This window comes from Osmia lignaria, chromosome 2 (assembly GCF_051020975.1).
Source record: "Osmia lignaria lignaria isolate PbOS001 chromosome 2, iyOsmLign1, whole genome shotgun sequence".
Classification (NCBI taxonomy): domain Eukaryota; kingdom Metazoa; phylum Arthropoda; class Insecta; order Hymenoptera; family Megachilidae; genus Osmia; species Osmia lignaria.
This window is the reverse complement of record NC_135033.1, coordinates 2113031-2126660: the sequence shown is the minus strand read 5'-3', so window position 1 is coordinate 2126660 and position 13630 is coordinate 2113031. Positions and strand designations below refer to the sequence as shown.

Below are 13630 nucleotides of genomic sequence, written 5' to 3'. Positions count from 1 at the left end.
TAAGTCAAAGCGTGCTCAAGAAAATTAAAAAAAAAACAATTTTTTATAGCCCCGTACTTTTCGAATTTTTAGCTTTTCTTTTTTGTGCCGTATTGTGCTATGTTTGTGCTAAATTGTGCCGCAAACGAGAGATCGATAACATCAATAACAATTAAAAAAATAAATAAAAACAAAATTATACTAGCCCCGCACTTTTGCCAAAACAAACTTTTTTAAAAAAAATAAGTTGTGATAACTTGTGCTACGTTGTGCCGTCGATAGAAACTCGATATCTCTATTCATTTTGAAGATAAAAAATGTTGAATTTTTAGGAATACAAAATTTAATATTCGTGTAACTTACGAACGGCGACAGATAATCGAATTCTGCAAGTTCTGCTGAATTGTGCTATGTACTTACAATCTGCGAGATACATGCGTTAAAAGTTAATATTAGCTTAACTGTCAATAAAAATTAACAAGAAAGTGTGGGGTGATTAAAAAATCTGGGATTTTCGAGTTTTCTTTGATTGTGCCGGATTGTGCTAGACCAGCACACCAACTTTTTCTAATGACAAAATTTCGTCAGATCGTCAGATTTCGCAGCACTGGCAAAGTTAGGATTCAGATGTTAGAAATTTGCATGCGTTTAAAAGCTGGATAAGTGCAAGAAAGATTGAGACCCAAACATTGTATACCGCAGTTTACCAGAGTCCATAACTGCAAAAAGACCAGTTTTCGTTCTTTCCCCACCATCTTTCAACATGCGCGTCGCAGTTATGGACTCAGCCGAGGAGTTGATTCTGTGTTGTTTATTCTATTATTATTGTTTATTTATTGTATTATTATTCTATTATTATCGTTAGCTTGTAAATTACTTTAATTTGCAATGAAAAGAAACTGTCCGGTTTCATGGAAATCACAGGTTCTTCCTAACATCATAAAGCACCTTTGCAGTCCATAGTTCCGCAGCATATTCTAAATAAATAAATAAATATAATTCAAACTATATCGTGTTTGGTATCATTTTAATCAGAAAACTCTCACAAATGCGTTAGTAAAAGTTTCATTAAGAAAAAGTTAAAAATAAAAAAGTTTTATCGTTGAATTAGTATTAGCCACACCACATAACAGTTCGAATCGTATTACAGTAAAAGCTGGATATATGCAACAAAAGCTTGGCTGGATATATGCAACATCGCTATCCCCTCCACTTGGGGGGATCCCCCAAAGCCGAACCGAGCCGCTCGGCGAGGAAATCGTGTAATATGATCCGACCGTAATATCGGTGTGACTAATACTAATTGAACGATAAAACTTTTTTATTTTTAACTTTTTCTTAATGAAACTTTTACTAACGCATTTGTGAGATTTTTCTGATTGAAATGGTACCAAACACGATATGATTTGAATTATATTTATTTATTAAAATAATAATAAAACTGTACATATATATAAGGCAGGCCGTACACCAAAGATACATCAAACACGCAACACGTCGCATGTTGTGTACGAACGTAGAATAGGTAACGCGGCACGGTACAAACGATTTGTACGGACACAGAATCGATACCAAGACTGGATATATGCAACGTTTAAATGCCCAGAATCGATACCTCGGCTGGATATATGCAACATTAAATGCCCAGAATCGACACCTCGGCTGGATATATGCAACGTTTAAATGCCCAGAATCGACACCTCGGCTGGATATATGCAACGTTTGAAACCCGAGCCGACACCGCAACCGGTTTTCATTTCCAATCCTCCTTTGCTTTTCGCCAACTTTTAACATCAATTTTAGCAAGTAATTATAATTGAAACTATATCGTGTTTGGTACCACTTTAATCACAAAAATCTCACCAATGCGCTAGTACAAGTTTCATTAAAAAAAAGTCAAAAATAAAAAAGTTTTTTTATTCAATTAGTATTAGTCACACCGATACGTTTCGGCTCTTTCCTTTGATCATCGGACCTCTCTCTTTCTGCCACTGTCTGTCCTTTTCTACGTTCACGCTTGGCTGCTCGTCGCGTGTAACCCGAGATTCGACACCTCGACTGGATATATGCAACGCCTGCGTCCCAATGTTTGTTGCATATATCCAGCTTTTACTGTACACGGCTTCCTCGTCGAACGTCTCGGTTCGCTTAGGGGGATCCCCTCAAGTGGAGAGGATAGCGATGTTGCATATATCCAGCCAATTTTTCGTTGCATATATCCAGCTTTTACTGTAAATGATTGGTTCAGTAAGCCAAGCGTGAACGTAGAATGGGACAAACAGTGGAGGAGAGAGAGAGATCCAATGATCAAAGGAAAGAGCCGAAACTTATCGGTGTGACTAATACTAATTGAATTATAAAATTTTTTATTTTTGACTTTTTTTAAATGAAACTTTTACTATCGTATTGATGAAACTTTTTTGATTAAAATGATACCAAACACGATATAGTTTGAATTATAATTACTTCTTAAAATTGATGTTAAAAGTTGATGAAAAGCCAGAGAGATCGAAATCAATACATTGCATTAATTCTTATTCCCTACTTAATGTATAAAAGTCAAAATGTCTGATCGTTCGTTTCTCTTTCACATTTACACTTATTGCACTTATTCAGCTTTTAAAAACATGTAAACTCCTAACGTCTGATTCCTAACTTTGCCAGTGCTACGAATTCTGGCGATCTGACGAAATTTTGTCATTAGAAAACGTTGTTGTGCTGGCGTAGCATAATCCGGGACAATCAAAGAAAATTCGAAAATCCCAGATTTTTTAATCACCCCACACTTCCTTGTTAATTTTTATTGACAGTTAAGCTAATATTAACTTTTAACGCATGTATCTCGCAGATTGTAAGTACATAGCACAATTCAGCACAACTTGCAGAATTCGATTATCTGTCGCCGTTCGTAAGTTACACGAATATTAAATTTTGTATTCCTAAAAATTCAACATTTTTTATCTTCAAAATGAACGACGGCACAACGTAGCACAAGTTATCACAAATTATTTAAAAAACAAAGTTTGTTTCGGCAAAAGTGCGGGGCTAGTATAATTTCGTTTTTATTCATTTTCTTAATTGTTATTGATGTTATCGATCTCTCGTTTGCGGCACAATTCAGCACAAACATAGCACAATACGGCACAAAAAAGAAGAACTCAAAATTCGAAAAGTGCGGGGCTATCAAAACTTTTTTTTTTTTAATTTTCTTGAATACGTTTTGACTTACAGAGTTGCGGTTTACGTCACAATACGGCACAAACGTACCACAATGCAGCACAATTTCAAAAAATACAAAATTCGAAAAGTGCGGGGCTAACTTCACACACGTGGAATATTCTCGAAATGTATAGTTTGTACTAAAGAAACACGTACACTTTCTCAACATATTTCATATGCAACAACCTTATAAAAGAGAACACGTACAAATTAATTAATGTTTCGATTATGTATCTGTCTTCTTGTTATTTATATAAAAGAACAACTTTGGTAGCAGGATATTCATTTTTATAAAATGTTCCAGAGGAATGCAAATTGAATAATAACATTGCGAAAGGAGTAAAAAAACTAATTTGCTTAAAATTGTACGGATCTCATATTTTTGTAATGTCTGACTCAAATAAGCTTTCCAGTACTGTTCAACTTTTTATTAAATTCCAACCTCTCTGTTCAAATATTTCTGTATTTTCTATACCTTCTATGAAATACTGGTGAAGTTTGTATTTATGAAATGTTATTATTTTCCACTCAATTAATGTACTGATTATAAATTATTTTCAATAAGGTATAGTAAAGAGCCATTTTTCTACAAAATTATTATTTACCGCCATATTAATACAAAGTAACACAAAAAATGAGTCTGTACATAATTACACAACTATTATGGTGAGGTAATTAGGTAATTATTTTACTATTAGGTGTACAAATTAATTGAATGCCTTTCTAATTACTATTTTAAAAATGTTGTACTATAACTTCTGGAAAATGTATTAAAACAAGTATAAAACAAACATAATATAAATATTTAAAAAAAATAAAAAACATGATTTTAAATTAAAATAAAAACGGCACTGAATTAGCTTGTATTCGAGCTACCAACGTAAACTTTCCCACATTTCTAGTTTTCCAACCTCCCCGTAGGTTTCTTCGAATGGTTAAAGATTGATAATCTTTTAATATAGTATAAAGTCGGGGGAGATGGCCATCTCTTTTATTTAAGTTATTCGCCAGCAGATATCGCTCATATTGAATGACGTGATCAACATTTACGCAGTTTATAATAATACGTTAGTGAAACAACTGTGCGTTTATATTAAATAAATATTTTGCAATAAAGTTTTTTAATCTTTTTTTAGTGTGTGTATCAGTCCTAGAATACTACAGGTATTATTCGTATTTATTTAAAAATTTGTATAACAAGTAAACTGACACCCATGTATTTATTCTGATATTAAACAATAATGCGGTATACAATAAATACAGGGTGTGGCATCTTCCCCACATAAATGGTAGAGATGTCTCACCTTTGATTATTAAAAACAGTTCTCTCATTCGTGTAATATTGTTCGGAGAGGTATGCCTACCGAATAAGAGAAAATGCCTGAAAAGGAGAAAATGGTCTAAATATGCATTACAGGCTACAATAAATACAGTCAAAAAAATAATGTGGGAATTTGAACTGCTTCCCGCAAATAGTAGAACGCTTCAATGTGACAGTTTCAAAAAAACTGCCATGGGTCCTAGTTTCATTTTGATTTTAGTACTTGCGATTATGGAGGCCACCTCTTCCTTATACGACCAGTCATTTCTCCCCCGTGGTATAGGAGAGATGGCACTATACAAAATACTGTTTTACTTGAGTTATCAGAATAAATGTTTATTTCTTTTTCATTTGTAGCATTACACTTTATATAATAAAAATTCTAGATTAACTCAGTGTTGCTTGTTTCTATTAATCAGTAAACATATTGCAAATAATACATTTCTGAACAAATGGGTCATCTCTCCGGTTTTACTCTAATTTAATAGGTAATAATTGTTTATTATTCACTTATATTTCGTATACTTAACTTTGATACAATTTTATAAGCCAAAGTTCATGTGTGCCGATGCAGTGTACCAATATGGGGTATAAAAAGTTAACAATTGTATAATACGTATATTCCAAAAGACTCCAAGGGTTCATTCGCGTTACATAAAGAGATTATCTGGAAAAGAATTAATTAACCTCATAAATACATTCCAGACAATTATACTGACTTGTGATTACGTAACATTCTACATTTTAAGACAGAATTTGTATAAATGGTTTGTAGAGCTCGATCTGGATTACTTGGAAAGGAGAGAGCAGACAATAACCTATGAAAGTACCGAAAGCGGATCGAAAGAGGAAGAAAGCCCCGCAGACACTCTGGATCGTGTCAAAGTTGTGTTTCTCGGTGCACCAGGGGTGGGAAAGTCCAGCATAATCAAGGTGAGTAATAAAAACTATGAAATGTTCCTTGATCTGATTAAGAAACACTATTATAGCCTTTTCATATTATCCGGTTTTCGCCGTCTGATTTTCGTCAGCTGGTTGATATTGTATGAATGAATGAATATATCGGTTGGAAATTGGTAGACGCAAAAAATACTAACAAAAATCGGACGGCGAAAACTAGAAATTGTGAAAAGGCTCTTATTGTTAGATTGTCTTCACTTTGTTTTCTTACCAGTTAAAATAAACACAGTATGTATGTATTAAGTATTTGTCATACAGCTGTCAATGCATACCCTCTACTGCAGTAGCACAACCGTCGAGACACGCGGTCAAAAGAGCCCCTGGAACTTACTTATTGTTAGAAATAAAAACTTTTTTTAACAAATACTGGAATATTTTTGAAAATGACAAAAAAAGTCATCGAAAGTAAAAAATATGTAACGGGGTCGGTCGGTTCGGTGCGCACGGCGTTGCGCACCGCGATCGGTTTCCCCGTGCCAGGGTTCGCAAGGGAGCAGGTCGGTAAATAACGAGGCAGACATGGTAGAAAAATATACCAAAATAAGTAGTTTATTCAAAACTACTGGGCTGACTACAGTGCGGCGGCTGTCCTCGCCGGGCTGGTTGGACGGCGGTATTCTCCTGCCTCGGAAGCTACAAGCAGAATATCATCTGGTGGTTAGACGCGTGGAGCCAATTCACACTTACACTAATGTACAGGACTTACTAGCTACGGTCGGAACCCGGTCCGTCACAGAAGTTACGCGGCCTTAAAACTAGCGTGGTTCGTAGTTATCGCTACGCGCGGTCTTACAATCTAACGGCGCGATGTCGGAGCGCGGAGTGAAAGCGCTATGCGGAGCGCGAATGCGAGAAAACGTAAACGCAAACGCAAAGTCGGGAGAGGATTAGCCCGATTGGGTCGACGGTGTTTTATTTAAACGCGCTGCGGTGTTTCGCGCTGTGGTGGAGTTGCTGCCCGCTTGCTTCACGCGGCTCGTCTTCTCGTACGCCGAGGTAGAACCGAACAGCGAACGAGACGACGACCAATCCTGGCCAGCTTGGGTAGCGCCACGAAGCTGGACGGAATCGGCTGCCAAAGGCAGAATGCGGCGCCGAGTAGGCTAGCGTTCGGAATCCCTGTGGAAGCACCAGCAGAGATTATGAACACGCACTAGCTTGGTCACCCCGGGTCAACCACGGAGATGACGAGGCTACGCGGCTACGGCTGCTGGACCTATGGGAGCTGCCAGGTCGTGACGTAGTGCAATGTCACGGCCCGACGGCTAGAGATCTCTTCGCCAGGTGAGCCATGACGTCGAGAGCTCTGGTGCTCCGGTCCGGACCTCCTAGGGCGTCCGCTCGGGGCCGGAGCCAGTGATGCCAGAACCGTGGGACGTGGGACAAATCTTTACCCTCTCCACGACGTCCCAGTGACTCCCCTACCGCAGTTGTTTCATCTAATACAAGCGCGTTGTCCCACGTGTCCGTGTGAGCTCTCTGCGGGTTTGGCAGAGTTCGGCTGCTCTCGTCATTTCTACGTTATCGGATCGATGCTCAAGCCGCTAAAGCATGTGGCAGCAGCATCGACGAATCGACAAAATAATATAATTTCGTGCATGGCAATATGGCTGAATTAAGAAACCAGGAGAATCAGTTCGAATCCCGATTTTACGGTTTCAGTTCTGATTCTTAATACATTAACGTTTTTCTAATACATAAAAATACATTTTTGATACATTAATACTATGAAATACATTAACTTGGAAAGCAGTTAAAAAAAGGAGTTGAACTGCATCTTTCTTTGATATTTTTTTTAATATTTAAGTTTTATATATATATATATATATGTATATAATATAAAAATAATGTAACAAATAGAATTATAAATTATAGGAAGAAATATAATTATAATTATAAATAATATAAAAAGTAGAATTATACAATAAATCATACATTCTGCTCGGAGGTTACATTACAATTCATTAATTTACATACAATACAAAACATACATTCAATATAAGACATACATTTCATACAAAACATACATTCAATATAAAAAATACATTTCATACAAAATATACATTCAATATAAAACATACATTTCATACAAAACATACATTCAATATAAAAAATACATTTCATACAAAACATACATTCAATATAAAACATACATTTCATACGAAACATACATTCAATATAAAACATACATTTCATACAAAACATACATACATCTCCGTCTACAAGTATGCGGACACCCTTTAAAACAGAATGTTCTTTTTAAACATGAACCAAATGAGATTTCTTGAGGAGTTGTACAAAATGAATCTACTAGATGATGTGCCTGGTCGTTTTAAAAAATTACAATTTGTTGAAATCGTTAACAAAAATAGTGAAGGATAATTTTTGAACTTTTATATGCGAGCCTATAATGAAAATTATAAACATAGATTTTGCAGATGTAAGCTACAGTGACTCACGAAATTGATCACATCGTACCAATGTTCCTAGTTTTCCTGAAATACAACTTTCTTAGAAATTTAAAATTTAGTAATTTAAATTATTGATTAAACACATTTCCAAAGATCTATAATTTGTCATTACATTTTGATTAAATAAAAAGTAGAACAATGGAAACTATTTGATCAGTTTTGTGAGTCATATGCATGCATATGCATACTGAAAATTTAATCGAGATCCGTCAACGTGTATAAAAGTTATAAGCAATTGAAATTAGTGAAAATCGTGACTAGTCGCAGATAATTTTCACTAATTTCAATTGCTTATAACTGTTAGACGCATTGACATTTTCAACATGCATATAACTTACTTACATCTGTAACATGTATGTTTTTAATTTTCATTACCGGCCCAAAAGAAGCAATTATAAGAAGTGTCCTTCAGTATTTTTTCTTGCTGTTTCTTTAAACATACATTTTCATAATTACAATCTTATCATAGAAACGTTACGTTAAAAAGAAACTGCTTAAATTAAACCAAACAATATAATATTAAATCAGTAATGTATAAACAGTTATTGTTTTCAGTACCAATTTTAAAAAATTCTGTACTTACTTAATTTCTATCTTCTTCTGCTGTTGCTGCATTTAAGTCCAAATATTGGAAAAATCTGAAAAATTCTACAGAAAACTTTAAAAAAACCTTATAAAATATGTTTTTAAAAAATAATAATAGTAGGAATAGTAATATTGATAATAAAAAAAATACTAATAATAAAAAAAATAATAATTGTAATAATAATAATAATAATAGTAATAAGAATAATAATAATAATAGGAATAATAAAAAAATTATGTTAATCAGACTGTCGCTTTTAATGACGGTTATGCAAGTTAAGCGCCATATTTCTTTTGTCTCTTTAAATTTTAAAACAATTGAAAAACGCGGCGACAAATTTCGCGGGAACATGACGTCATGATATCTTTAGTTGTGTATGTTACAATCAGTGATACAAGCTATGCATGTAGAGCAGCGAAATCAGCGCCGCCTGGAAGTCCAGGGGTGAGTTAAAATTTGCATCAACTTCACAAGAGTGGAGCTTGGAGGGCCTGGCCCCGAGGCAACTCATCGATTCACGCATCGATCGGTCCTACTTATAGTCTAATCGCACGGGAGTGGGGATGCCGTCGCGGTGGGGGCTGTCGTCGCAAATAAAGAAAATTAGACATAATATTACCACCATAAATAATAAGGTATAAAAGAATTTTTATAACACCACGCCCCCTATTAGACAATTATAATTGCATCCTTGCTCCACTTATACGTATGAAATAGAGTATCTATTCTACAATCATGTAATATAGGTTCGTAAGCAAAATTCCAAAACTATACAAAAGATTTCGCCCTTACTAGGTGTATCTAAAATGTTCTTATTATACATATAAAAAAAGATGATAAAGACCAACAGCAAATATAATTATTTTTGGTAATTATTGAAATTAGGTTACACCTCATCGATTTTGATGAAATTTAAATATGTTGTAAAATTTAACATTTTTAACAACTTTTTCCTATGCATATAACCGCCGCTCTGGTTTGGTTTTCGAGATATTTTCGAAAAACTGTCAAAACTAACATTGAATTCTGTCTATCCGTGTGTGTCCGTGACATCGTACCCATTAGTATGGGATCGCCGCTGTTCTGTTGTTTCTACAGGCAACAGCACGGTGACCGATGACCAATATACCTTGTGTGGGGAAACTTCCGAAAGGCCCCCTCACTCCAGGACAACCAAACTTCGGATTTATAGTAATTGAGGGACGAAAAATCGAATGAGACCATTTTCAGAACTGGCAAATAAGCCGTTCGCGAGATAAACAGGGTATTCTAAAAGTGTGGGACCCCCCTATCATCTCGATAAGAACACATTTCCACAGAAAATGACTAAAACTGTAGGGGTCCTAAAGTATTATCTTTACGCGCGTGCCAATTATCGTTTTCGGGTAAGGAAAACCCAACACCTGACCCGTTGTCGGCGTAAGGAATGTTGAATTAGGGACGAAAAAGCTACCCTGAGTGGGTTAGCGACTACACCCACCAGGCGCCTTACGCATAACCTAAACCTAACCTAACCCTTTTTTTTTCTTTTTTTTCGTGGGGGAAATCTTCCAAAAGAGGCCCCCAGCCCCCTGGGGAGGGGCCGGGGGGAGTGCCGGATTTTTATCTGCTAAAACCCCTACGGTGACCTGCACAGGGGTGGTGAGTCACTACAAGATAATACTTTACGACCCCTACAACTTTTGTTTTAGTCATTTTCCGTGGAAATGCTTTCTTATCGAGATAATAGGGGGGTCCCACACTTTTAGAATACCCTGTATATCTCGAAAACGGTTTATTTGCCAGTTCTGAAAATGGTCTCATTCGATTTCTCGTCCCTCAATTACTATAAATCCGAAGTTTGGTTGTCCTAGGGTGGGGGGCCTTTCGGAAGTATGCCCCCTAACCCAATCTAATCTACCTAATCAGTGAAATAGGTTAGGTTTAGGTCGCCTAACGACGACCAGACACACGAACTGAGGTTCAAAATCATAAAAATTAGTTACATTTTATTTTTAAGCCCACCCGTTATTAATGTATATATACATATATTGGTGTCGGTCGCTGTGCTGCTGCCTGCAAAAACAGTAGAAAAGCAAGGATCGCTCACTAACGCGTAAGATGTAACACGGACGCACACGAACAGGCAAAATTCAATCTATTAGTTTCGACAGTTTTTCGAAAATATCTCGAAAACTATGACCGAGCGGCGGTTATATGTATAGGATAAAGTTGTTCAAAATGTCTGTTTTCACAACATGTTTAAATTTCATCAAAATCGGTGAGGTGTAACCTAATCTCAACAATTACCTTATTTTTTTTTAATGGAAGTATCTCTACCTCATTACAACGTAATGAGATTAAAAGTATAAAATACTAAAAATGTCTAGATTCCTTTTTTTTGCAATTGAAACACCACTTAATAGGTAGTGTTAGACTAAAAACAGGCACATGTAGTACGGGTCACTATATGTGATTAATTATCGACGATAATATAATACATTAATATTTAAATATAATGCTTCAATTTCCTGTTTTAGATTATTAATGTAATTAAAGCATTTTTAATTAAATTTAAATGTCGTTGACAGCGGATTTATTTTTTTTTTATATAGTAATGACTAAATTGCGAATTTTTATGCATTTATGACGTATGAAAATATTTAAAATATACATATGTTGAACGTGAGATAAATACATTAAATGAATATATAAAAACATTAAATTAAATATTTCAGAAGTAAGAAGTGTATAAACTTTGTATGATGGAGTTCCGCTGCAGCATCGGTTGCGAATGGACGTCTGTCGTACTGAGCGGAGTAATCAAACAGTGAAAAAGGCAGAAAAGTGGACAAGCGAGGAGCAAGGATAGCAGAAATAGTGAGCGGAAAAGGGAGAGAAAGGGTGGTAGTACAGGATAAAGTTGAAACAGTGTGAGTAAGAAGAAGATTGGCAGAAAGTGAGTCCACTTGTGTGAGGTTACGAGGCGATAGAAGCTAGGAAAGCGCGGCAACGCGGCGAAGAGAGAACCGAAAGAGACATCTAGGAGATAGAAGAGTAAAAGGCCGCGCAGAAGGAAACCCTGTAGGCAAGGAAGAGACAGAGTAAGAGAGAAGGGAACACCTGACAGAGAAGGATGGAAGACCCGAAGAAGAATAAAAAAACAGCGGAAGGGAAAGAAGGGCCAGGAGGAGCAGACAAGGGGCGAAAAAGAGGCAAGCCGACCAATGTGAAGGTATTGAAAAAAGAAAGGTCCTTGAGCGTGGGAAATATGACGAGCATAGAGGAAATGTGGAAACGGAAAAAAGAAGTGGAAGGAGAGGATGAAGAGGGGAGGGAAAGAGGAAGGGGAAGCGGGCCACAAGCGGAGGGCTGGATGTTTAGAGGAAGCAACCTAGTGGACAAGTCCCCAGAGAAGAAAAAAGAGAGAGTGGAAAAGGAAGGAGGAATCGGAGAGTTAAAAGAGATAATCAAGAAACTGGGAGAAGGCCTGGGTGATAGAATCGACACAAGTGCAAGGACCCTGGGGAAAGAAATGAGGGAAGAGATAGCAGGAATAAAGGGAGAAATAGGAATACTAAAAGAGGAGATGAAAAAAAGGGAGGATAAATGGCTGGAGTAGAAGAGAGACCTAGAAAGGAAAATGGAAATGTTAAAGAAAAAAGTGGAGAAGATAGAAAGAGGGGAAAGAAACAACTACAAGTGGAAGATACTAGAAGAGAAAATACAAAAACTGGAACAGGGAGTAACAGAGAAAAGAAAAGGGGAGGGCGGAGACGACGCGGTAAACGAAAAACTGAGAGCTCTAGAGAGGAAATGGGAATGGAAGGAAAGAGAAGAAAAGAGGAAAAAGATAGTAATTAGAGGGATGAAAGTTAAAAGAGAAGAGATGAAAGAGAAAGTAGAGGAGCTATTGAAAGCAATGGGGGTAGAGGATGCAATAGAGGAGGTGAAGCCAGTGGGCACGCAGAAGGGGGAAAAAAGTGAGCATGGTGCAGTTGAAATTGTGGTCATTAGAACATAAAAGAAACGCGATGGAGAGAAAGAAAGCGCTGAAAAACAGAGAGGAAAGAATCGAGGAGGACCTGACTTGGGAGGAGAGAAGGGTACAATGGAAGTTAAGAAGAATAGCAAAGGAGGAAAGGGAAAAAGGGAAAAACGTATGGATGGAATACGGAAAAGTTAGAATTGAAAAAAAATGGTGGAGGTGGGACGAGGAAAGTGAAAACCTGAAGGACGGGGGAGGGAAGGAATGGCGCGCGAATCAGGAGGAGCTGTGCAATAAGGAGGAAGGGAAGTGAGAGATAAGAGAGAAGAAGAGAAATGCATAGAAGGGAAAGGAAAAACGAATGTGAAAGGGAGAAGGAAGGGGGTGACGGAAGATAGGAAAAAGGATTAGAAGAAAAGGAAGAGGATAGAGGAAAGGACAGAAGAGGAGAAGAGGGGGAAGGGAAAAGAGAAGGCCCCAAGGAGCGAGAGTGAAAAGGAGGAGTGGGAAGTAGGATTCTGGAACTGTGCGGGAATCAGAAACAAAGACGAGGATTTCTGGAAGACGATTAAGCAGTGGGACGTGATAGTTCTAATGGAGACATGGTTAGAACAGAAGGGATGGGAGAAGGTAGAAGAACGACTACCAAAAGGATACAGATGGGAACCACAGCTGGCGGAAAGGAAAAATAAAAAAGGAAGAGCAATGGGAGGGATGCTGATGGGAGTGAAGGAGAATCTGATGGAGAAACAAGGAAAGATAATAAAAGAGGAGGGAAAGGGAGGAATGATGACAGCGGAGTTCAAGAGAGGAGGGGAGAAATGGAGGGTAGTGGGGGTGTATGTGAACGGAGATATAGAGGAAAAGATGAAGGGACTAAGAATGAGAATGGAAGATGTAGAAGATGAAAGAATAACGATAATAGGAGGGGACTTTAACGCGAGAACAGGAGGGGAAGAAGGGAAGGTGCGAAGAGGGAAGAGGAGGAAAACGAGGGGAAGAGAAACTCAAAGAGAGGCCCTTAGAGAGACGGGAGCGGCTCTGTTGCGCACAATACGAATGCGCACTATCGCATTGCGCACAGCTACTTTGGACACAGTAATAATTGGGCACGGCTCTATTGCGCA

At 37.2% G+C, this 13630-nt stretch overlaps 1 protein-coding gene across 1 annotated transcript in view; it reads left to right on the top strand.

The window, feature by feature from the left end:
- LOC117606021 (ras-like protein family member 10B) overlaps positions 1–13630 on the top strand; it is a 166805-nt gene that overhangs the window by 50773 nt on the left and 102402 nt on the right. The window contains exon 2 of the mRNA XM_034327980.2: positions 5295–5452. Coding sequence (XP_034183871.1) covers positions 5295–5452 — 158 coding nt within the window. The remainder of the gene's footprint in view (positions 1–5294; positions 5453–13630) is intronic.